Source organism: Excalfactoria chinensis, chromosome 1 (assembly GCF_039878825.1).
Source record: "Excalfactoria chinensis isolate bCotChi1 chromosome 1, bCotChi1.hap2, whole genome shotgun sequence".
NCBI lineage: Eukaryota > Metazoa > Chordata > Aves > Galliformes > Phasianidae > Excalfactoria > Excalfactoria chinensis.
In genome coordinates this window covers 113,417,485-113,444,472 of record NC_092825.1, presented here as the reverse complement: position 1 = coordinate 113,444,472, position 26,988 = coordinate 113,417,485, and the positions used below count along the sequence as shown (strand labels likewise).

At 41.7% G+C, this 26,988-nt stretch overlaps 1 protein-coding gene across 2 annotated transcripts in view; it reads right to left on the bottom strand.

The window, feature by feature from the left end:
- Positions 1 to 11,070, bottom strand: part of RPS6KA3 (ribosomal protein S6 kinase A3) — a 68,513-nt gene extending 57,443 nt beyond the window's left edge. For both annotated transcript variants that reach the window (XM_072333781.1, XM_072333788.1), the window contains exon 1: positions 10,823 to 11,070. In XM_072333781.1, the coding sequence (XP_072189882.1) occupies positions 10,823 to 10,894 (72 nt within the window). In that variant the 5' untranslated portion in view covers positions 10,895 to 11,070. The remainder of the gene's footprint in view (positions 1 to 10,822) is intronic.
- Between the last annotated feature and the right edge of the window lie 15,918 nt (positions 11,071 to 26,988).

Here is a 26,988-nt window from a genome sequence, read left to right as displayed (position 1 = left end):
GCTCACAATGTAAATGACAACATTTAAACTACTGTAGAGCAAATAAGTCCGCAGAGTGCTCAAGAAGAGCATCTAGCCCTTTCGTTAGGCTAGATTTGCTCTATTTAACTAGAACCAAGGACATGTCTCAGTGAGGTAACATACTGTGACCACATATAATTACCTGATGAATATAGACTAAGAGAAGGCTAAATGCATCTTTTACATGTACAGATTGGTCTAATTCAAATGACAAAGAACTTGACTACTTTTCAGCTGTACAGCTCCTGTAGTAGGGATGTCATGCAAGCAGAATGGATCAAAGATGTGGTTGAATCCAGTACTAGGACTGCAAAAGCAGTGAGCACCGAGCATTTCAGATGACAGCACAACAAAGAAAAACAACAAAGGACATCCACAGAAAGCTCCTACTTACTCCCTAAACACATCAGCAATCAAATTACACCAAGAAACAAAGGTGCGCGTCCCTTATAGTGGTAAAGCCACTTAAAATCCCATTTCCTACTCCAATTTACAGTAGCAGTTATGTTGTTAGCAACAAACTAAACTCCCCAAAAGCCATCATCACATTTCACTAAGTTGGTTGAAATGAATACTTAAAAGATGGTGAAGTTTGAGTTGTTGTACTAAAGGCACACGAGCAGGAAGACAAAAGGGATCCTGCAGGTTCCTTGCTCAAGCTCAAAGCAGACAAATATCAGAGAATCTGCATCAGCTGTAACAGCTCACAGAACCTGTGACACAACAGTCAATCAATTAAACCCTTTTTGAGAAGCAGAGGATATCCTGCACTCTACACTACAACTATGTATTGATCCATAGTCCTCACACTATTTCTTTTTTCAAATTATGGTTTTGGCATCTGCTGCAATTGATCAAATTCACCTCAGAAGTCTGTCAAAATGGTACAGCCTTCTGCACTCACTCAATAAACCCAGGACACTGAACTGACCAGCACTGTACCCGTGTAATCCTGTATGTAAAATACCTGACACAGCAGCCGTAATAACAACTTGGTGCAGAATATATTAATAATAAAGCCAAGCACTCATCCTTGCCCCTACCCAGTCATTTATACATGTCTAAATCATCAGCTGAAATATTAAGTCATATTTGTGTCCTGTAACACTTATCTTATTTTTCCTGTCCGCTTCATCAATACTGAAATAGATATCATTCACTTGATGCTTTTAGATTTAGTTTAGTATCTGCAGTCTAAGATTGCTTTCACAAAGCAAAGATCAAAGTCCTGCTAATACGGATGTACTCTGTTGATCTGGCGTTCTTTCACGCAGTTTTAACACACTTCTATTTTTTTCTGAAGGATGCAGGATTGACCATGACGCTTCCTGAATGCTGCACACTACCATATGCCTCCTGCTTCCCCTAGAACATCTTTGTTTTGTGTTTAGGCTGTTGCTAGATTATTTTTGGATGCTTAAGAAGCCTCACAGCCAAGTATTTAAACTTCTTCTACCCAAGTCTAATTGTCAGTTGCTTTAAAATCCCTTGTAAAAGTGACAGAAATTCTAGCTTTTGATACAATTCTTTGATTAACCCTATTGTACTCTACTGATATATACTGGGTTCAAGCACACAAGACAGTAGACAGGTTTTGTACTACTAATGGAGTTCAGCATATTATACAACTACTGAATTTTCCATGTAACCTGTGCCTTTTAAAAGAACCATACCCACTATTCAGGATATAAGAAAAAGGATTGTATTCTTAGAATTTACAAGTGGACAATTCACAAGTTATGAACTGTTCATCAGTACAGACTAACATAAATGCACATAATATGTACATAAATAAGCAGATAAAATAGAAGATCTGAAATACAATATAAAAATCAGTATTTAGGATTTACAAAAGGCCAATGACTAACACAGGTGATGGCTTCACTACGCTTTGGAATGATAATTCAAACAAATCAGCTGAATGGCTGAAGTTTCTCCCAGGTAACTCTTAGTTTTCTCCTAACAATACTTTCTGTTACTCAACAATTTTCCATCAATTACAGAATTTAGTAAAACCCTTTTATTTCCTTTAAGCATTTTGAAAATAATGTTTAGGCTGCAAGAGTAAAGATTTCAAGACATACAGGAACTTTCTTCATTAGGTATTATTTAGACAAGAAAAACATTGACGATATGTAGATCCAAGCACTTCACTCCATTGTTTCCCATGGACTCCAAGGAACTGATACAGTTAAGAGAACTGTGCAATCTGAATTGAATGAAGTTGTATCAATGCTTCTGTCTTGTTATACAGCAGCACAGAATATAGTACTCCTGTATTTCCTAGTAGATTGCTAACAAATTTGCTGTTAGTAAAAGGCAGCACCGTCTGGAGCTGTATACAGTAAAAACTTTTGGCCTGTACATGCTTAAATTTGCTATCATAAGCAGTAGTGAGCTTTTCTGAGGAAAAAACTCATAGGTCTGCAGAAAAATAGTTGAAAAAAGACTAAGGTCCCCTTGAGAGGACCTTCCTATCCCAAGGAATGATCTGCTATTCCTACAATGTCACTCCAGACATTTATCTCTTTCTAAATCTTCAGTAATGGAGTTTTCACAAGCTATTCCAATGCCCAGCTAAAATATAAGGCTTTAATAGGATCTGAATTAGTGACTTATGTCCTAACTCCACAGCTATGAAGCCACACATATCTAAGGCACTTACCTAAATCCTAACCTGATTAAGGCTTATCATATGAGAGTAGCAGAAGTGGGCTATCTTCTTAGATTTCCTTTAGCTGTTCTCTCTTATAATATATTCAATATATTTTACATATAAAGATAGTGCAAATGAGTATAAAAGTCTCCTTTAATTTTCAGGGAAAAACAAAAAACATCAGACAAAACCTAAAAGGTACATGACTTTAGTTCTATAAAACTCCTGCTTTAAGTTCAGCTAATTTGATTTAGCTCCTTCTAAGATGCATTGACTAAGGCACCAGATTTTAAAAAGATGCAGGACATCAAAACTTGCCTTTCTGTAGACGGGTAACCTCAGATATAAGCCAGTAACAAGCAGATTATTATGAACGTACAAAGTTAAGTCTCTTCATGCTATGATACCAGGACAACTGTAAATCAATCTACTTTCCAGTGCCACCTTCTCATCTAATATGACACAAGAGTACAGTTCTATACCTCCTCAACCTAATTGCCACAGACTAGCAGTCCTCCTTCCTCCACTGTTACGCTGTCCTTGGCACTGGCACTTGAGCCTTGTGTCAAGACAGGTCAGAAAACACCACCACAGAGAAGAGCCTGCAGCTATTTTTGAGTTTAATTTGCTGAATTAACTTGGCTTCAGGCAGCACAAGTGCCTTTGAAATGTCTATAGCATCACAGAATTTTTGTTTCGGACAGCTGTTTTCTATAGGTGAAAAAAGCTTAACACATAAGCTCAGTAGTTTTAGTAAAATACACAACATCTATCTGTTCAGTTGCTACAGACAGAAAGAAATATGTGTGGAGAAATCACTTTGTTCAGTATATCCAGGACACTGTCTCACATGGGAAAAGGAATTCCTTCTCCACTGCACATGTTATCCTAACAGTGATCCTAGCATCTGGCAGTATACAAGTACCCCTATCAAGACTGCATGAGCAGGTGGTGAGGTGGTGATGCTTCACTGCCTGCTGCACACCCAATCCCGCTAAAAATCCTGTGCCTACCTGGGCTCCTTTCAAAGGGAAATGGGGAACAGCACCAGGTCCTCATTCCATGAGCAACAAGGCTGCCTGCTCTCATTTCTTACAACACAGACCATATGAGTTAGTCTCTTACAATCTTTTCTCAGGACAAAATGAGAGGTTGTCATTTAATATTGATGTCAACTAAAGCATTACCTGTTTTTACTCATTTTGTCATTTAACCACTCAAGTGCTCAAAGGATTAACTTGTTCTGGATGCCATCTCAAAGCAATTGGAAGAGAAGAAGGTTATCAGGAGTATAAGCATAAATTCATTAAGGGGAAATTGTGCTTGACCAACCTGGTAGTCTTCTATGATGTCACCACTGGCTGGGTAGGTGGGAGGAGAGCAGTGGGTGTTGTATACCTTGACATCAGCAAGGCGTCTGACACTGTCTCCCACAGCATCCTTGTAATGAAGCTTAGAAAGTATATGACAGATGAGTGGAGAGCGAAGTGGGATAAGAACTGGCTGACTGGCAGAGCTCAGAGGGTTGTGGCACAGAGTCTACTTGGAGGCCTGTAACTAGTGGTATTCCCTGAATGATTGGTTGGAATCCACCCTCAGCCAGTTTGCTGATGATATGAAGCCAGGAGGAATGGCTGATGTGCCAGTCACCTATGCTGTCATTCAACAGGACCCATACAGACTGAAGAGCTGAACAGAAAGAAACCTGTTGAGGTTCCTTCTATAGATAAGGACCTAGGTGTTCTGGCAGACAACAGGTTGGCCCTGCACCAGTAGTATGACCTTGGTATGCCAGGGTGAATTAAAAAGAGAGCGGCCAGCAGGTTGAGGAATGTGATTCTTCCCCTCTACTCTGCCCTGGTGAGGCCACATCTGGAGTGCTGTGTCCCCCCCTCTTCTGGGCTCCCCTGTTAAAAAAAAAATGTTTATAAATATCTAAGGCATGGGAGGCAAAGGGACAAGGCTGGACTCTTTTCAGCAGAGCGTGGTGATATAACAAGGGGAAATAGCCACAAACCAAAGCACAGTATGCACAAATGTGCATAAGAACTTCTTCACAACAATGGTGACAGAACACTGGAACAGGCTGCCCAGGGAGGCTGTGGAGTCTTCTTCTCTGGAGACGTTCAAGGCCCATCTGGATGCCTACCTGTACAACCTGTTCTAGGGAGCCTACTTTGCAGGGGAGCTGGACTTGAAGATCTTTATAGGTCCCTTCCAGCCCCTACAGTTCTGTGAGTCTGTGAAGACAGGGATCTCCCAGAAAGAGTCCAGTGGAGAGCAACAAAGATAATAAAAGGCCTGGAGCAAGTATAAGAAAAGTCTGTTCAGCCCATGGAAGAGAAGACTGAGAGGGGATCTAAGCAATGTTTAAAAATACCTAAACTACAGGAGGAAACTGGATGGGGCCAGACTCTTTTCATTGGTATGTAGGACAAGGAGTAATGGCCAAAAACTGGAACACAGTAAGTTTCACATGAACATGCAGCGTTTCCTTACTGTGAGGTTGACAAAGCCCCAGAACAAGCTGCCCAGAGAGGTTATAAAGGTTCCTTCCTTCTAGACTCATCTATATGTCTTCCTGTGTCACCGGCTGCAGGTTACTTACTTTAGTAGTTTCAGGAAATAGTAAAGTTGTTCCATATCTCATCCTGTCCATATTAATCGCAGAATAGCCAGGGTTGGAAGGGACTTCTAGAGATCAACTTTACTATTTCCTGAAATACAGGATTTCCAAGATGACCATGGAACGTATGTTAAATGGTATGGAAGATTCCTCATTAAGTAAATACATACATACATATATATATATATATATATATATATATGCATGTTTAAGTTCTAACAGTAATTAATTTTGGCAACTTTGTTATGTAAGAAATAACGCATCTAATTATATCAAGAAACCACCAACTTTTGAGCCTTCAGAACAAAGTAGTTTGGCTTTAAGAAGGGAAAAGAGAAGCAGTTTTCAAAACTATGATGAGTTGGATATTTAAATCATAGTGAAATACCATTTCTTTGTATCTTCTGAGTATAGTAAACAAACCGTACCAACAAATTAATGGCTGAAATTAAAAGTTAATAATAGACCTGGAACCTTCACACTTTTGTGAGAAATGATAATGTCTTTAAGGAGACACATTCTATTTTCTACATAATCCATTTGTTTCACTCAAAGGAAAAAAAGAAAAAAAAAAGAACATTTCCTCCAAAAACAGTCCAGTGGAGCTTAGGAATACCACAGGGGGTTCCTTGCATCAAAGGGAGCATATGGTAACTGTTACTGATAAGAATGAGGGAGCAGTAACTTTGTGGTTAAGCCACAGGAGTAAGTCCCTGGAAATCAGTGTTCATCTCCCAGACCTAGAACAGATCCCATGCAGTATGCTAGATGGAGCCACTAGATGCTGAACCTTAATTTCCCATCTGTTAAACAGAACTGTTTTCCCCTTCTGTTTCCAATGGGTGAGGCATTTTATTTTATTCCAGAAAATAAGGAGTAAGTACCGTGATATCATGCATGCAAGTATAAAGCACAGTGCTTGCAGCAATTAACCACTTTAGTGTGTCTAAACTTAATTCCCTGAAGAGCTTCTAATTTCTTCAGTTTTACCAATAAAATTATTCCCCCTCCAAAGTCACTGAGACTGAAACAAACAGCTACAAGGCTTTACTGATGCCTGAAGAACTGAGTAAAGGTTTTACTATTGGAATACTGCCCTGAATTACAGTTGAAAAACAAAAACAGTATATCTAACAGCTCATGGTTTTTGTTGTTGTTTTTTTTTTTTAATATACAGAAATAACTAAACACCCACCTTAGATTCACGGTGAGACATAGACTAAGCCAAGCACTTCAGATGGAAAACAACTACAATTAGCGTGATAGATCACAATCAACTCAAAGAGAGCAGACATTCCTTTAAACACGTCTGTCAGCTTACATCTGCTGTGTGCTAGAGACTAGCTGCGGCAAGAAGTACTACAGACTGTAATGAACAAAACAACTTCAAGAAAAGAACTGCCAGTATCATCAGAAAACTCACGAAACAGCTCGAGAAGTCAAACTCTAATCTTCCTCAAGGGAACCAACAACCAGAGAGTGCACACACTGCTGCATGAAGGTGCTGAGGCAAGCCAAGCAAAGCACCTGCCTCCATCTGTCCACCAACAGCGAGGAATCAGCACCACGTCACTTTCAGTAAGAAGCTGTTAAACTGAAAAACACTCTGCAGGTAAAACCATACCATTAAGAATCTGAAAGGTTAAACAAACAAAAAACCCAACATAACAACAACACTTAAAATGCTTTCCATGCAGACGGTATGTTTTTCAAGTCAATATTTACATATATACACACACATTCCTGTTTTTTAACCTTCAACCCATATACATATAAACACCTGCTATCTGTCTCTCTATCACAGAAGTTTGTTGAATACAGGGCACACTACTTTTTCAGGTGAGAGTTACATTGCCCATGGCCGCTCTTAACACTCCATTTGACAAAGCTGAACATAAACCATCCAAACATCAGAATGCACTGTACTCATTACAGATATTCAACCAAGTGATAGCTGAGCGCTGCAGAGGCACTGCTGAGAACTCTGGCTGTAACGGAGAGGTGATGAACAGCCTTTGAAATCTCTACAAAACAGCCCATTTAGGTGATTCTACTTCAGCATTCCAGCTAAGTTACCACAAATCCAGCATTATCACTGTGGAACACAAGTCTTAACACCAATTACACAAATCAGTATGGAGTGTGCATAAGTGATGGTAACCGGCATCTCTTGGCTTCAGGCAGCAAGAAGCCTGACAAGCTTCAGATTTCATGCTACAAGTACACACTAACTAAAGAATGTCACACTGACATAAGAACTGAATTACAAACCCCCAAATTACATTGTACAGGGTTCTTTTCAGAATCCACATGACTGTCAAATGCTAGCACCCGTTGTTTTATGTGAGGTTCATATAATTCTGGATAGAGAAGACAGAACAAGGAATTCAAGAAAGGGAATTCACACCATCTATTTAGGTACCTAAATAGGTGGTGATAAATCCCCTATCAAGGGCAGCGGAAAAACCTGAACTTTCTCTACAGCCAATTTAGAGCACCTAAATTAAAACGTCTAAAGATAGATGGCACGAATGCTTCCCCTGGATGCCTAGCAAACAATCTCTCCTTCTAGCCAGCTCTTTCAACATACTAGTGTCCAAAACTTGGCTGCCATAATTGTATGCATTCTGCTCCATTCAACATTAACATGCATAGCTGAGAGTACAGATCGGAGGACCAGGGTAGTTATTCAGGCATCCAGATACAAATTCAAATCAATACTTAATTTGCTTGAAAGCAGATGGCTTGAAATAATGGGCACATTTTCACTACGAAAAACAAACTTATACTTGTTATAGATCTTGAGTCAGACCCTGAGTCAATAAAAGACAGGGTAGTTCCATAAGCTTTCCAGTTGTTCTAATTTAAAACAAGAAGCATTTAGGAACAACAAAAGATGCACCATCAAATACATTACCTTTTGAGTACTTTGTCCAGCAAGTTTACACATTGAAAATGCTGCAATGTAGATTACTGAACTAGTTGTAATTGTAGGAAAAGAAATTCTGCAACAACTGCTCTCTCAAAACTACAAGTGCGTATCTTCTCTAAAAAGACCTGCCTGCATTATTTCTTTAGAAGGATCACGTCCTACAAATCTGCTGTCCTGTAAACATAAGTTACAGCAGCTGTTGATGGTTAACTACACCATGTTCCAAATTAGCACTAAAGGTATTGCAGTCCTCCTACTAAATTTGCTCACCTATCACAGCACATCACCCCCTCGTTGGTGGAAGTATAAAAGCGAATATGGGACTCCACTGAAAACAAAAAAATAACCCAGTATTAAACCTAGAGAGATCAGACAGTGACTGAGCCACATTTCAAGCTCGATAACACGTAACTGAGTGGATAACAGTGTTACAACGACTGCATGGGCAAATCTGAGACATTAGCTGAAACTCGCTGCCCCACTATTACATTGTTACCATTGAACTAGTGAGGTTTCAGGAGGATGTAAAAAACGTTTCTGCCCAAGGATACCCTTGCAGGATAGGGTCTGTAATTAGGAGACTGCTATGCTACGGATAAACACACCTCATGCAAATTGAAAATCTAAGTTATGTATTTAGGTCATTTGTTTATGTATTTGACAAACATCTATTTTCACTGAAACATCTCCTCTTAAAAACCCAATTCAAGTATGTCACCTTTCTGAGCCTGTTCATCTGAAACAGTTTTATAGGAACAGTCTGGTCATTTTCTAGAACCGAGTGTTTCTTCTTGAGTAGGGTCATAAGATGCACATCTGACCAGTTGCTGCTCCATGCTTTGTTAGTGGTCCTAGGGAATTTCAAAGTGTCCTATGAAACACTGATGTGTGTTCGCAGTAGTTTAAGGGCTTTTTCTTTCTTTCTTTTCTAAAGAGGTAAAATACTTTTTTCAAGAAGTTTATGACTGTTTAAAAACAACTCCAGTCTGAAGTACACTAACATAAGCAAGTAGCATATTATAATCAACCATGCACATACACCCATTTCAAATAAAGCAATCTATTTTGCTACCTCTCTAGCATATATACCCTACTACTATTCAAGCTGCATTAAAAACAAATGGTGAGCATGGAAGTCTAAAGTAATGGTTAAGAACTTTTCACTAAATCATGTCTAAGCAGCCCTTCAGAAATATCTCTCCTAACATCTTCCCTTCAAACATTACACTGCTACTGCAGTTATTCTCCATTAAAAAGTAAAATCATGCAAGATCACCGCTTCAGAACTCAGTGATGGAATTGACAGCAACCAGTAAGAACAAAAAAGATTATTCTGTCACATGAGAAATGCAGGTCCCTCTGACCCTCAGAGATGCAGTTACTTTAAGCAGCAGGAATACACACATCAAACCAACAAATATTTCTGACGCTGCAGGAACTTCAGAGTAGTGTCTCTCTCTGCTCACCAAAGGAATACATCCTAACCTTGTGTGTAACAGCTCTGGATTGGCCAGAGTCCACACCATTCAAGATCAACACTGTCTAAAGCAGAGTGCCTGCATATCAGCTGGAGCAGATGAAGCTGCGCTGTCAGAGGAAGCCACTTCTTTTCAGATGGGGTCGGGGCGCACTGTGAACTACTAGGGAAGCATGGAGCAAGCACAACTGACTGGTAGATGTACTGTTTACAGAGATCCAAACCCAAAGTTCTTCCAGAATGAAGGAAAAATAAAAAAAAAAAAAATAAATAAAAAAAAAAATAACTGAAGGCATCTGTCTCTTTAGATGCGAGTGAATCTAACGCATCAGTGCGGCTGAGGAAAGCAACCTTGAGTACCCCGCCTGGCAAGCGCAGGACACCTCGCCGCTGCCAGAGGCAGGAAGCCGCACGGCGCTGCGGCTCAGGGATGTTCCCCACCAACGCCGCCAAGCACAAAGCTACACCGCCGGATGACGGCCGCGAGGTTTCCCAAACGCTTGCGAAACTGCGGACGAGACCGCGACCCGTCCGGACGAGGGGCAGCCGCAGCCGGCGGGGGTGCCCTTCGCCTCGAGGAGACGGGGCGAGGTGAGGGCAGGCCGCGGCGCTCCCTCCCCCCGGCGCCGTGCGGAGACGACGGGGCCGCCCCGGGAAGGGAAACTCTCAGTGACAGTAACCAGACACCGCGCCGGAACAAAGCGCCCGGCTCGGTCGCAGGTTACTCCCTCCCGGGGAAGGGGGCGGAAGGGGAGGCGCGGGCCGGTCCCGTGCTACACGCCCCGAGCCCCGGCGCGGGGGAGCCCGGCCGGCCGCGGCCGTGAGTCAGTGCCCCAGCAGGAAGCGGCGTGCAGGGGCCGCCCCAGAGGGAGCGAGGGAGAGAGGGAGGGCCCCGCGGGGACACGCCGCTGCCACGGGCTCCGCTGCCCGCCCCGAGCGCCCTCGGGGAGAAAACTGAGAGTGACGGCGGTGGCGGGGTCCCGTCCGTCTTCACCTTACACAACTCTCCCTCGACACCCCTCGCCCCGACCACCCCCAACTCACTCCACCCCACGGGAACCCGCGGGCTCGGAGCTCGACCTCCGCCGCCTCCTCCCCCCCGGCCCGTACCTCCGTGCTGCTCTCGGCCGCGCTCTCCACAGCCATCTTCTGCCAAGGGTCCGCCAGCTGAGCCAGGGGCATCTTCCTCGCCCGGCTCCCGCAACTCCGCGCTCCGCTTTTTCGCTCCCCCGGCGGCGGGGCGGGAGCGGCGAGGCAGACGACCGACCCTCAGGGGATCGCGGGACAGCCCGTCCGGCTAAGAACGACGGCGGCAGCTCCAGCGGCGACTCCTGCCCGCTGCCGCCGTCCCTCCTCCCGCCCCCTTCCCGCTGCCAGGCGGGGCCCCGCTTCCGCCCTCCCACCGGCCCGCCGCTCGGGCACGGCTTCCGCTCACAACATGGCGCCCGGCCCTTACCTGCCCGCTCAACGGCGCCTGCGCGGGGCTGTGGGGCGGGAGTGTCGGTGCTACCAGCTAACGGGCTGTGGGAAGGACGGGAGGTTTGGGGGGTTCAGTCGGGCAGCGGAGGGACCGAGAGGGCCGTCTGCACCTCACTGCTCGGCTTTGCTCAGCGCTGCGTAACCCCGTAGCAGCACCTGAGTGGGTTTAGCCTTTTCTGGTACCGTTGCTTGGTGCAGTTAAACCAAGCCGTGAGTTATACGGCTGTCGGAAAGCCCAGCCGAGGGCTGGCACTGCTCAGGAAAATGACTTGGAAGCAGGGGGGAGACTGAAAGTTTGTTTGTGTAGGCTGAGGAGTAGCTGGAGGCGAGGAAGGAAAGGGAGGGAGACGTGGTTCTGTGTAGTGTCATTAGGCAAAGAGGGAAAAGGTACATTAAGATGCAGGAATTTGTTTTTAAAGCAGTGCTGCTTAAGTGGTGGTTGGGCTGTGTGAGTAAGAGCTGCCCGGAGCAGGAAAGTCGTACCTGTACAGGCTGAGGGGCAGGAGATGGAGCTGTCAGACTCCCCACAGGTTCCAAGAAGAGCCCTCTTTTTTTATGCTCAGCTGTTAGCTAGTACACAAACGGCTGACTGAGAGGTATCGTAGAATCACTAAGGTTCTACCACTAAGGTTCTGCCATTAAGGTAGCATTACAGAATGGCTTATGTTGGAGGAGACCTCAAAGCTCACCCAGCCCCAATCCCTGCTCTAGGCAGGTCTGCCCCCCACCAGCTCAGCTGCCCAGGGCCCCATCCAACCTGGCCTTGAGTGCCTCCAGGGATGGGGCACCACAGCTTCTCTAGGCAGCTGTGCCAGCGCCTCACCAACCTCTGAGTTAAGAATTTCTTCCAAACATCTAACCTAAATCTCCTCTCTTTTTGTTTAAAGCTATTCCCTCTTGTCCTGTCTTTATCAGATTTCTTACACAGTCAGTCACCCTCCTCCTCGTGTGCTCCCTTCAAGTGCTGGAAAGCCTTGATGAGGTCTCCTTGGAGCCTTCTCTTCTTTGGGCTGAACAAGCTCAGCCTCCTTGGCCTGTTTTCACAGAAGCAATGCTCTGACCTTCTGATCATCTTCATGGTCCTCCTCTGGATCCACTCTAAAAGCTTGACATCGTTCTTGTATTGAGGGCCTCAGACCTGGATGCAGTACTCCAGGTAGAGCATGATGAGAGCGTGTCCAGCTTTTTGTCCATCAGGACCCACAAGTCCTTCTCTGCAGGGCTACTCTCAATGAGTGAATGTCCCAGTCTGTATTCAAATCTAGATTCCTTCAATCCAAGTACAACATCTTGCAGTTGGCTTTGTTAAACCTCATTAGGTGATCTCTATGGCCTCTAGGATCATCTAGTCCAACTACTAACGTGTCACCACTATGCCCACTAGCCTACGTTCCTCAGTGCCACATCTCCATGTTTCTTCAGTGCTTCCAGGAATGATGACTGCACAACCTCCCTGGGCAGCCTGTTCCAATAATATACTGAAGTCCAGAAATGTATGTGCTCTTACACACTTCTCTTAAAATGCTAAGCACTGTAATAAACACCCATCCTTCTGCAACATCAGATGCTTTGGCTGACATGGTAGAATCCCTGAAACATGAGACAAGCAGCTGAAGATGGTTATGGTGTCACACCTCTAATTCCAGAAGGCAGGTTTTTCAGAGCAGTGTCTGGGACTTCATTCTCAACAGCCTTTGCTGTCCCAAAAGATTTATAGGTCTTTACAGATCAGGTGCTTTCTTCCATCTTCGGTAACTGCTAACATTCTTTCAAAGTTAACAGCTTTTTTTAAAAAATAATTTATTTACATGGGAAGGAGGAATGGTGAGAGTGCTGGTAATTAAAAGTGTGTCTGTTTGTGTATACACAAATGCCTGCACATGCACACGTCACTGTTTCTGCCCAGTAGCATTTTTATAATTCCATTTTACATTCATGTGAGCATTAATATCAATCTACAAAGAGGTACAAAGTCACGGGCAGGCTCTTGCTCATGGTGAATCAGACTATAACTGGGAGACTTCCATGTCTGAAATAAAAGGTCACAGTTGAATGATCCCTTTAAGCCATTGCTTCTGCCAGGAGGAGCAGTGCCCTTCCTCCCCTTACTCACTGCCTGCTTGCTTGCATCACCCTGTCTTTTGAAGTGGTGCAATTGCTTGTGCTGCCACGTGGTGAGTTAGACCTGGGAACTGAGCTTAGTAAAAACTACCTCGGATCCTTTTTGATCTCTCTGCTTTCCTCAACAACCAAACAAAAAAACCCAAACAACTACAAAAACGGAAAAAAACCACACCAAACCAAACGAAAACAAAACAAAACAAAACAAAACAAAAAACCCAAAAAGTAAGCAACACAACACAACTCTATCAAAGAGTGAGTTAAAAGTCATAGAGAATTCAGAACTGCTTCTCTCAAAAACACAGGACGCTTTTAGAACTCTGACCAATTATTTATATGAGATGTGGAACAAGGTAACAGAAAACATAATGCAGTAGCTCTTGGCAGCCTTTGTGCTTAACTCAATGGCAAGGAATGATGGTTTCTGATAGTTTCGCTCACACCAAGTCACTTCAGTCTCATAGTGGTTGCTGGAACATTGAATAGGATGCTAGTGTTCACAGCAGTCTAATGTGACCTCTGACATGCAAATCGGGACTTCTATATTTGAGTCCATGTAAAAGTCTGTGACGAATAAAAGTTTCCTTGCATCCCTCTGGATATATCATTTTCTATTCTTTTACAGGCATAAGTCACATTACATCACAAAAGCTCATTAATTTGTGTCAGTTGCACAGTCAGTGCATACACTTGAGGCTTGCCATTAAGGAACAGAGCCTGATCACCTGAAATGTGGCAACCACAGTAGGAAAACAGATTACCAAAGCTTTCATCTCAACACAGTTCAAGCAGGCCTTCTTTAGATGATGAGACTTCCTTCCTCTAAATAAAAATTCCCACGATCTCTTCCTTTCAAATTTGTCTCATTCTTTCCTGTCATAGGTAGGGTAGGTACTTGTTCTGAATTACTTACTTGATTTTGAAACCTTTTTTTTTCTTTTTCTTTTTGAGGAGAGTCAGTGTTGCATTTCTGCTAATGCCTCTAAATTTTATACGCTGCTTGTCTTTTATCTTTCCCTTTATGCAATCCGTGAATCCAGATAAACAAGGACAGAGATCTTACACATTAGCATTTAAGAGGGCTGCAAACAGTAGGAATCTGACCTTCTCTCAGGCACAGGAGAGCACAGGGTAAGCAGAAGTATGCTGTTTCATTGCTCAGGAGGTTGAGTATCATGACATCACGTTTTTAAATTTTTTAAGGCAAAAAAGCTGTGTTAGGATTTTAATAGGAGCTACTTTGCAAGAACAAACATCAGGGCAAGAAAATCATCTGGAAATTTTCTTCATGAGAAAGACAAACACATCAGTTAATCTCTGAGTGCCGTGGGGCATTTTGACCTTCAGATCCTGCTAAACTCAAGAGTTGGATTGTCCTCAGAGTGAGAGGCATGATGCTGAAGCTATTCTGCCTCAAGACAGCAGCTCCTGTTTCCCACTCCTTTTGTCTCAGACCAGAGTAATATCATTGTTTCACCCACAGCAGCAAATCTTTTCTTCTACAGCCATCACTACTTGGATGCAGTCATTGCTAATAACTCCGTCACCAGTCTAAAGGGAACTGACTTCACCTTTGCGTAAGTGGTTGCAATTATTTTACATCCAGACAGATATTGCACATACATTGCACCAGAAAACGTGATTAGGTTCATTAGGGAAAGGGTAGCATATGGAACAGAAATGAGAGTGTTATGTAAAATCTTGTTAATCTGTCATTGTATGAATTAGGTGAGCTTCCCAAGGTGCAGCATTTTTATTTATTTATTTTTTAATATCACTTCTAACAAGTCTAACTAAAATGTCACCACACTGAAAGGGGAGATGTTAGTTTAATAGGACCTGGCAACCTTTCGCCCACAGAACTCACCTTGATATGTAAGTAGTAGAGACTGGGGAAGCTTGCTAATTGCTGGTGGTATCTAAAGCTTTGCCTAGCTTTCAAGTAGCATTTAAGGCAAAAACCATAACAAAGTCAGTTAATCACTATGGCAGTGCTCCCAGAAACAAAGTACTATGTATAAAGGGTTCTAGTATTAGAGTTTTAGTACTACTAGAAGAAAAATACTCGGGATCTAGAACTTGCATTTTTAAAATACAAATTAAAGAGGGAAAACAAAAACAAACTATTTATAGTAACAAAAAACAATTCTACACTCACGTAGGAGGTGTAGTAGTGTATTAGGTATGAATTATAGTGTGGTGTCTTCTGATTAGAGTGAACAGAATATGAAAAAGTAAATGAACTCCAATGGTGCAAACTGAAATTGGTTTTCAAGGATTATGACCACAGTACTGAGATATATAACTTACATTTGGTGCACAAGAAAATACATGGATGTTACTGCTCAAATTTACACAGAAAAAAACCTCCAAGGAGTTAAAATAAAAAATAGAACTGGTTTGTTTAGCTAGCAGATGAAAAGTCTCATTCTCTTGGGACACCTGAATTCAGTTTCTAGCACATCACAAAGGAAGACTGTGTAATTTGGTAAGTCACTTAATATAGATGAGATTCAACTAAGCACGCTTAGTCTTCCTTAATGATGTTTTCAAAAGCGTGAAGAGGCCTTGATTGGGGAACTGTAAATACATCCTGCCAGAATAGAATAAGGAAGCCTTAGTGGTAATTAGAACTGGTTGCTCTGTGCTTTGGATACAAATATAAAGAACGTCTCCTTAACCTCATTGGGATATTGAAAGCATGGTTTCATTGATGTTTGGAAAGCTGACAAACACCAGAGAGACAGACAAAGTGCTGAAAGAAGTTCCCAGCTGGTGCGAGTTGTTGTAGCGGAGGCACCACAAGTTGTGCCGTCTGCCCCAGATGTATGGATCTGCCTGTGTGAACCAGGGTTACAGAGTTGTATCCAAGAATTAAAAAGGGAAAAAACTGAAGTGAAAGGCTATTGTGGATAAAGATTTAACCTGGCCTTGTGAATAACATCTGCTGAAGGGTGCTTCCACTGTTACAGGCCCCTGGATGATGGAATTGTACTGGAATGCAAACATTTCCTACAATTTCCTCTGGCAGGCTCTTCTTTGAAGTTCCGATCCTGCAAACATAGTAGAAGATGCAATAGTGACCATAAGAATACTTTAAAATCCAATGTATATGAAATGTGGTGTCTGACTTACCACTTACGACTCTGGCTTTTCTGTACATTTATGTATATGTGTATGTTTATGTAAAAATGCACTGGTGTTGCAAGAGTAAATCATAATGGACAAGACTCTGTGGCATTACTGATCTGCATCTTATCTGTGGTTGCAATACTAGCAGGAAATATTGTGCCTGTGGTTTCCACATCCTGAGTGGAAATGTGGAATTCAATAAAGTACTGTCTCATTACCTGTCTCCAACATATGTTCTCGTTTAGTGCTTCTCTACATATGATTTAGCTCAGATTTATCTTCTGAGTGATAGTGCTTACCCTGTTCACTGCAATTTGAGAGACCTTTTGCTGAGCTTTGATATCTTAATGGAAACCTGCTATCAAATGCTGGATATGAGTTACCACCCTGTTATGGTGGATCGCTGAGAATCATACCTTAATTTCAGATTGTAGCATTCTGAGACAGAAAGGAAAAAACACAGTATAAACAAGGATCGGTCTCTGAGTGTCAGGGTTCTGTTGGGTTACATATTACACAGTCTGGCTAGGTACAAATTTGATGGAAGCAGAATGTGTGACTGTGTTCTATTTATACAAGAGGAGTATAGCAATAACAAACTTGTTAGCCGTACAAGTCACTGCTATAAAACACACGAGGTCCAGAGGAGGCTGTAGCTTTGTGCATACCATGTCTATCTCCTCCCCAGACCTAAGAGCTTAAGGATTACACACCCTTCTGTTACTGTTATCAGATGAGGTCTGACTTAAAGACTTCACTGACAAGAAAAGCACCACTGATCCAGGTTTTTGGTGTTCTAATGTTAATACCGCCATTTCTTTATTGGCCTCTCTCAATTGAACTGTATTAATATCGTTCCCCATCATTGGTGCTCTCCAAAAGCTCCTCACCATATCATAAACTCTAACAATCTAATTCTTTGCTGTAGATTACCTAGTGTCTCTTGGCCAGGATTCATTTTTAAATCTAGAAAGCTTTACCTCCTCTTTCCTGCCCCTTAATCATACAGAAAAGGATTCTCCTGACTGAGCTAATGACTATTTCTTATCACACTGGAGAACACTTGATTTTCATTCCCAACAGTTTGCCAGTCTTTTCTGGAGTACTTGCTGTAGTGATCAGGTCTACATGTACATTTTGCTACCCTGATGTTTTGAAATCATAAAATGTCCACATGTTTTTTTCAAGATGGCTCACTCGCTCTTTCACCAGCATTTCACATTTATGCCTTATCTGTCTCCCCATTGAGAACCAAGAAGTGCATTTGTGAGGGTGGCCCAGGTTTATGGACAACCACCATGTCTATACATTTTCTCCAGTGATCAGTAAAACCTGTAGCATCAACAAAAGTAAATCACTAGGAGTTGTTATTGCGCATGGTGTACATCAGGCAGTGTGCAGTATTTTCCCCATCTCCTTCTACAGTATCTTCTTTCCCACTGAAGCTGAGAGCTCATCTTGTGACCCCTGGCATCCTCATGATTCAGATGTGAGACTTTACTTCCATATTGTTACTTGATTTAGTCCCAGTATTGTTAATATATGACTTCTAATGTGGCGCTGTGGGACGGGGTTAGTGGGCATGGTGATGATGAGTTGACAGTTGGACTAGATGATCTTAGAGGTCTTTTCCAGCCTTAATAATTCTATGATTCTTTGATTCTGTGAATAAGGAACTTCACTGATGTTTGACTTACTTGGGAGTTTTTTTCACCACTCACTATGAACTGGGGATTCACAAACTCCAAACCATACTTGCACCCGTCCTTCCAACAGGGTTATGTGCCCTGTGGCTAATTTACAGGTGTAAAGGATGGGTGCCTGCTTGGAATATGGACATTTTAGATCCTCAGAACTCTTCTCAGGACCTTGTGGTAATGCAGTCTCACAGCAAGTGCTATTTCCATCATCCTAAAACAGCACTTAATGAAGGAGAGGCACAAACATGATGAAAGCCAGCTCAGTATCTGAAAAGAGTGAAGAAAAACATTTTAGCTGAAATGGCTCTGTCACCCTTGTGACTACCACACTTTGCCCTTGCTGTGCTGACCTGCTTTGTCCTTTTTGATGGAGGAAAGTCTTGCTCCAGAGTAACTACCTTGACAAAAGGAATAGCAAGGTGAGCTACATTTATACAGTACTGCAGAGCAAACATTAGCTGTGAGTTCAGACGTGGTCCCTTATTTGGAGCTTCACTGTTGTATACAATAGATTAGTCAAAAACTATAAAGTCTTGCTGTTGGAGCTGTAAAAGTTTCTGGGCTAAAGTGTACTTTGTGTAGTAAGTGATATGGGCTCGACATACTGCTGGATCACACAAAGAAGAGGAGGTTGTGGAATACTTTTGGTTTAGTGGTCATTCTCCAGTAAGTGAAAAGGAAGGTAAAGCAAGATGTGGGAGGAAACTGAAAGGGGAGTCTGAGAATAGGTGCAATAAACAGGAAAGAGGAAAAGGCACAAAATTATTTTGAAGAGCTTGTAACAAGCAGTTGTGCCTTGAAAATGAATAGCTGTGTAATTCTGTATAAGGATTTTTGTGTCAGTATTTAGTGAATCACAGGAAATTGAAATCTCTGATTTGTTAACAGTGATAATCTGTAGTGATTCTCTAAGCAGTTGTGGAGATGTGCCAATATTTTCTTTTTTTAGAGCCACTTGATAAAAGGTTAATGAAACAAACAGCCATTATATGTCACATTAAATCAGTTACAACCGGATAAAATTTCCAGTAACTTCAGTTAAATGTTTGCAGTAAGAAGCAAATTTCAGCCATGAGTGGGTCCTACAAGTTAATAGCGTCTTTGGTTTTAAATCATCACAGACAGTAGAAGGGATTGAGCGTGTTGTAGGGATCGTATTCCTCCCCTACCGATCCACTTGTAGCAAAAATGAAACTTTGTCTGGCTTCAAAGAAGCTATTTTAAAAATCACAGTTTTCAGAAAGGGATGACGTTATTTTGCCTGCTTTAGCCGAATGAATGCCTCTATGCTGTGCACAAACGAGCTGCTTGCCCTAGTTGAACAAAAGCTACGATGAGGGCTTTGATCAGTGCTGACAGTGTTCCTGCAGTATTTCAGTGTCTCATTCCTTTGTGCTTTCTAGAACCACTACTAATGACGTTGCTTAAGAGAGTGTAAATTGCAATAAGATGTCCATCTCCAGAGAGTGCGGAATTAGTCTGTTGCGAGGAGTCTTTAATTATTGATGTCATTGCAGCAGCTTACTTTGTTGTTGTTTTAATAGTTTCTCAAGACAAAGAGATCCTTTATGGGCTCCTTAAAGAACTACTCATCTCTATTACAAAATTTGTCCACTTTAGTCCACAGAAACCCCTTCTATATTAGTGACACACCAGTGCTCTTGTTTAAAGGGTTACATTCCACACTGGGTTTATTTTTCCTTGGAGACAAGCAGGAAATCTGTCACTAATTTCCTACCAGCCAGCTCTGACTGCCTTTTCTCAGTCTTCCCAGTCCTCTATAAAATTCTTCCATCTTGTCTTCTGAGTACAGTTCCGGTTCTCTTTACTTCGCTCTTATCTTTCTGCTTAGGTGTTCTTTACTCCCTTACAAGCAGCCTCAAGATGGCACTTGGCAGAAGAAGCAGCTCACTTGCTCTCCCTACAATATATCAAGAAGATCTGAGGTGCTCACCCACCTCACATACATCTGTTTCCTCATTCCTCTATCCTGCCCAATCTCCTAGCAGCATGCAGTGCGTCCAAAACTTTGCTTCCCCTTTTCACATCCAACTCTTTTTTCTCTTTATAACTTCCCACCTGACATACAAGAAATTTCTCTAACCCTCACTGTCATCAGCTTCTTATCAAGTTGTGTGCCTTCATGAGCTGTGTATTTGCAATTCAGCATTTTCTGCCTGTTGCCACTGCCAGAAATTGCAGTCCTGTTGTTGCAGTGCTCTCACCACCTCTCATCACTCATCAGCAAAACCAGGCTCCTCCAATCTCTCTTGCCATTTCTTCACCTTTACTTCTTTCTGCTTCATATCCAGATTCATCTCCATGGCCCAACAGAACTCTGCTCTGGCTTACTTCATTAAACTCATTTTATTCTTTACCCTTTTCATGGTTCCATATCCTTCTGCATCTTCTTTTCTACTCTGTCTCTTTTGTTTCTCAGCCTTATGCATTTTTAATGCCATTCTGTGCTTCAGGCCTCTCAGCAGAAAGCCCTGCTTTTCTGCAAATTCCCTCGAGTGTTCTTGTATCCACATTAGCAGTGTCTTTCAACTGCTGTCCCAGAAATTGCATGTTTTCCAATAGACAGTAAACTCTTCAAAGATTTAGCAGAACCTTTTCCACCTCCACTCTAAAAGCAAGGAATGTACTTTGAGAGATTTTTCAGAGCTAGAACCTCATTCTGTGTTGTCCTCCAGGGCTCACACGTTGGGCATCCGAAGACTGGCAGACCCTAAGTAAAGTCAGTTTTGAACATTTTGGCAAATGGTTTAAATTCATCTCTGTTTTATTTAGAAGTTCCAAAAGATTTGAGGTAGCTTCCCCCTCCTAATACAAGGCTGAAACTGCTGTAAACCTGAGGTATCAGTAGGTCTCTAAAGTAGAAAAATAAAACATATAAAGGGGATATTCAATTGCAAGCCTTTGAAAACCACACATAATGACAATCACAAAAAATTTGAGGGAGAATACACAAAACAGCATATTAGCAGCAGGAACATGAGGAAGCTAAGCATCCCTGTCTCTTTTTTGTGCTTCTCCTATACCACTGCTGCTGAGACTGAAATAACTCCTCTCCCAGTGATGGTGCCACTGTTAGAGGCACACTGTCATCTTAATTTGTTTTCTGACTACAGAGGGGAAATGGGCTCTGACTGCTGACTCACTTGTTAGGTCTGAAGTCAAGTAGTTGAGTTTATTTCATCTGTTTGGCCATGAGATTGATGTTTTAAATATCCATTGCCTTTGTAGCAGATATAGGTACTCATATCCAGGAAGGAGAAGGAAATAAACAACCTGAAGTAGCTCACTTTGTAGTCATAGCTCAGATGTGATACAAGGCAGGAATATATGAGATTTTTGCAGAGATGAATAGTTTTCTTCATTCTTTCTGGACCACAGCACAGACACGTCCTTAACCTCAGTGGTTAAGATGAGTACTGGCAGGGTCAGCAAGAGATGGTCTGGATGCAGATCCATCATTCATGTTTTTGGTGTCTCTTCAAGCTGAATTGGAAAAGTTTTGTGGAAAACTGGTGTGCAAATGAACCTGTTTTGGCCATGAGATGGCTCTGATTTAATTAGCCTCTGTTTTCCATGTGTCTGTGAGGTTGAGGCAGAACTTCTACTGCCAACAAAAAATATTGTTTTGTGTCTATGTATTTTACTATGTTTTGAAAAAAGGATTGCAATTTAGTCTGGGTTGGCAAAGTAGAAGCTAGTGGAGACTCCTAAGAGCATATCATTGTTTTTGACTCTCCTCCCTGGGAGCACAGTCCTCTGCTGGTGGAAGATGAGAGGGGCTTCACCTTTTTTAACCATTTTGCATCTTTGGGCTTTTAAACCATTAATTACCACTGACTTTCCTAAGGAAAACTGAGTTTTCGGTTGTAATAATAATAATAAAATGCATATTTGAAAGAGGCTGAATGGCTCTTAATATTTATAGCAAGGAAGAACATGTATAAGAAATATAATAAAAAATATTCAGATTGTTTCAGCGATGTGGTTTTCCTCAGGGTTAAGTAGAATTGCCTTTACTTCGTTCTATTTTTTCTGAAATCGCTAGAAGTTATTCACTGTCAGATCTAATCTTATTTTCTGCCTTTAATTTGTTTGGTTTTAGATCCTCTTAGAATTCCAGTAGGGAGCTTCTTACTGATTTTTTTATCCTTTTTGTTAGGGTGCAGGACGATGCAGTAGAATAAAATTGATGATGTAATTCTAAATTCTCATGGACTCAGTGTTTTTTTTCAATTTATGTTTGCCACACTTTTAATCATGGCCATGCATTTTAACAACAGAACTGTGCATTTCTGTAGGAATAAACCAAATCAATAGAACACGCCAAACAACCATAGAAATGAACATTGCAACATTTTCAATATTCATTTATTACTCCCCCTCCTACAGCTGAGAATGTATCTTCTTACAGACAGTTAAAACTAATGGCAAACTGTCATTTAAATACAAGGTACTAGGAAAAGTGGTGAACTAGAGCAGTAAAACAATCAACACAGTTATTTTGCCATAGAAACCACAGGTGTAATTCAAGTAAATATCTACAGCAGCAAAGCTCAATCTAAATTACTAACTCTTATTTTAAATTAGCAGTGTTCATCCAGATGTAGAAGATTGCTGCATGGTATCCTTCAATTTAGGAGCTTTATGATAGCTGTCAATATAGCTGCCTGGTGTAATATCATAAAGACATTGTATCTATAGTCAGGCATTTCTAGGGTGGTGTGGCAAGACTTTTGACCTAATGCTGTAGACCACAGTAGTCTATTTTAATGCTGCTTTAGGAATCCCAGAAGATTCAGGATAGAATGAATGCATGGTCGGATTATTTTTGTTCTAAATACTGTACAGGGTCATCCTCAAGAGTGAGAAAAGGCATTAGGTGAATTGAGAGGTGTTTGTGGCTTAAATGGACAGCAACACAGTTTCTGTGAGAACATTCATATGGGAACTGTTGATCATGGCCTGAACCTCTGAATGACCACCAGAGGCAAACAATAAGTCAGTTGCGGGAGCACAGGTGAAGGCAATTCAGCTGTGCTGCTGGAAGGGGTGGAGCCTGGCTGCACCTCTTCTAGACCCCATTTAAAGGCTGACCACCACTAAAGAAGGATCTCTCTTTGGAGATTGCTCCTTTGTGGAGTTTTACTGAGAGCCTTCAACATTGGTGAGCATTTTCATTTATTACTAATTATCTTTCCATCACAATAATCTTACTTAATCAAACATCTGTATAAGTCTAACCTCTGTACACCTATTGATTGTACGAAGTCCAAGTGTTTCCTGCAGTGGTTAAGTATTAATGCTTCCTTCCCACATGGGCGTCTCAGAGGTTCGTTCTTAACTTTGCTTCTTAACAGCATGTCATTTGGTGAGCTCTTCACTTTATCTGCTCTGCATCCCACTAAATGGTCTAAACATGGGGTTTTCTAAAGGCAAGGATCACTGAAGGCTCATGGAAAACTCTCTATTATTTTGTTTGATAAAGAACCAAATAAATCATAATTAGAAACCTTGGGATCTGGCCCAGAGAAAACTCAGATGAATCATTCTTCTATATGATTACTAGAAGTTACTGAACTGGGTAAATAAGCTAAAGATTTCACTTAAAGAAGCACTGTCAGAAGGAGTCAAACCACACTGCAAGGAATAGGGATTCAGTCTTCTGGAGGAACAGATGACTTTAAAGCTGTTCAAAATGACATGCTTTTAGTACTTTGCCTATCATAGTATTATTCCTTTTCATATTTGGCAGTGTATAGGAAACTGATAACTGGATTAAGGTACATGTCTCCTTGATTTTCTACACCTAAAGATTGGAGGAGCATAAGGGACAAGTAAACCACTTCCACTTACGGTACTTAACACATTAATTAAACACTCATGCAAAACATAACACGTGAAGAACCTGTGGAATAAAAATTCTTACATTATGAACATGCAATTTTGCCTTACAAAATAGAGTAAGGCTCAGGTTATCTATTGTGAATGACTCAGATTTGGCCCCCAGAATAAGTTGTTTGATCTTTAGATTCCTGGCCCATCTGCTGGTTTGTCCTGCTGCTTTACTCTCATGGACTAACCATCCGTATGAGAAATATTCAAAATTGTACCTGGACAGCACCTGACCTGCATACTTTATACTTGTCAACAAAGCAAAAGAAATACAAAACTCACCAAAAGTTCAGCAAGAGGTAGTTCAACTTGACTTTTTTAGCTGGAGGAAGAAGCTAATACTAGTGTTAATTGCAAGCCTTTAAAAATGCAAATCTTCATTATGGTTATTGTTCTCAGCTCAAAATCAGTTAGATTTACTGTCTATCACAATTTCTAACTGCAGTTTTTAAGCATTAGGAGCTGCTTCCATACAAAGGGCTGCAATCAAAGACTTGCCAAAATTAAATAGATGCAAGAATCAAAATGCTCATCATGGCACTTATGATATAATTGTGCCAGGTGGATGCATGGACCATGACAGAACAAAAATTGCATAGCTATCCCAGTTTTATGAGCTTCTATTATTTTGTAAAATAATAAAATCGAATGCCCTCATTTTACAGTCATTGAGACAAAATGCTTTCAAAAATGTTTCTCTAGTATGAAAAGTCAGGATTTATAATGTTTGGAAAGCATTGTTTTTTTCTGGAACATCTTTAGCACATTTTGTTTGTAAAGTATGTAGATCCTTTGAAAGTAACACCTGTTTATTTCTGTGGAACCTACAACGGCTATGAAGAGCACAATAATACTATTTGACAGAGTGAGTTCTCAGCCACAAAATACTATTTCTCAATGTAGTCACAACCATTAGCTATGCATTTTCACCAGCAATGAACAAGAGCCTGCTTGCTGTGTTCATAAAAAATCTGTACCACTGGAGGTGACCCAGTGTTTCACAACTGCTATGATGGCATAATTGCCAGGAGAATGCTGCCCACGCAGTCCATCTTTCATCAGCCAGAACAGATGGCAGTCAGAAAGTGCCAAATCTGGACTACACAGTGGGTGTGGTAGGATAGTCCAGCCAAATTGGCAATGTGCTTGATGGTGTTCATATTCATATGGAACCTAGTATTGTCATATTGAAAAAGAAAGATTGTCTTCTCTGTCCTGACTCTGGAAGTTTGGGCTTTCAGCATTATAATGTAGAGGTCAGAGTTGATGGTTTGCCCAGGTTCCAGTAAATCCAGAGAGATCACCCCTTTCCTATCCCAAAACACAGTATGCATCACTTTACCCACTGAGGGCTAAGTCTTGAACTTTTTTTTTGATGGGCAATTCACATGCCACCACCACTCTATAGACTGCTGTTCTCACTGCAGCTTGTAGTAGTGACATCCAGTCTTATTACTGGTAATGATGTGATCCAGGAAACTGTCACCTTCAGCTTTACATTTGTTCAGTAGGTCCTGACAAACTTGCATACAGTGTTCCTTCCATTCCTGTATGAGCATTCATGGGACTTTATGATATTCCAATGTTATCATCATCTTTTCCAGTGCATCGAAGCTGATATTCAGCACAGTACACAGTTCATGTGGATGAGCTGCTAGAGGCGCTCTTCATTTTATGGTGTGACAGCTCTGCATACCCTTCTGGAATTTGTCTTTTCTTCCACAACACTGTCGCCACTGCTGAAATGTACCACCCACCACCTCCTTCTTTTCGTCTGCACTTCTATGTCAGATGCCATTGCGTCAGACTGCCCCTCTGCTGCCATCTGTCACATGGCAATAAAATATTCTGTGGGAAGGTTCAATACCTACTGCCATACTATCAACATTTGCCACTGATATGATGGGGCTGACATAATATGATGGGGCTGACATAATATGATGGGGCTGACATAAGGCATTACTTTCAGAGCAACCCTCACAACTAAGCATCACCATATGAATGAAAATTGTGAAGTAGAATGTGACTCTTATCACTGACAGCATTCTTATACGGAGATATTCGCAAACAGTAGAACTCTGAATACAGGGGTAGATTATGTGTGGATATGTGTGGCATCACTGATGACCCATCCCCAGATCTGTGCTCTCAGGGATTCTCCAGAGTAGTTTAAAACTTCAAAGCCATCTAGGTGAGCGCATATGTTTGTTCCAGTACCAGAAAAAGGAGTGGTGACTGTACTTAACTATTCCCTATTTGTTTCTCCAATATCCCTTTCAAGTCCTGTTGCTGCTGTCTTCCAGTTCATCCTTCTCTAGTCCAGTTTAATATGTGGGCTAACTTATTCATATAGTTTCTGTGAGAACACGGTGTAGGGTGATTCAAGGCCAAGGAGGTTAGTGTTTACTTAGAGCCTGACAGAGTGGGAGCTTTGGTTTTCACTTGTTTGGGTTGGCTGAGGGTGATGTAAGCTCAGAAAGAACTGAGGAGACAATGGACAGAAATGGAACTTGGAGGAACAGCATGAGACAGACAAATAGGTCCACCGTCATTCACAGTCATCCTAGGCAAAGGATGGATATTTACATGGGACTATGGCCCACACATGTTCCAGAGGCAGGATGACCTTTGGTTTTAGACATCACATTAGTACTGTAGAGAGTCACTGGAGATGAATAAGATGAATGTGTCAGATGGGCTGAATCACAGAGTGGGATTTATCTGCCTAGATTGTCTTAGACAGCTACTTTAAAGTCTGACTACAAACATTCAGATGGCTAAAATTCTAGGAATAAAGCTTACTTGCAGAAATGTGTAGAAGTGCTAAGTGGGAATGATGGAGAAGATAAACTGCTTTCTGGCTTTATCAGTAGATCAGAGTTGGACTGTAGACTTCCCTCAAGAGAAGCTTCGTGAAATGCAGTACTTAGA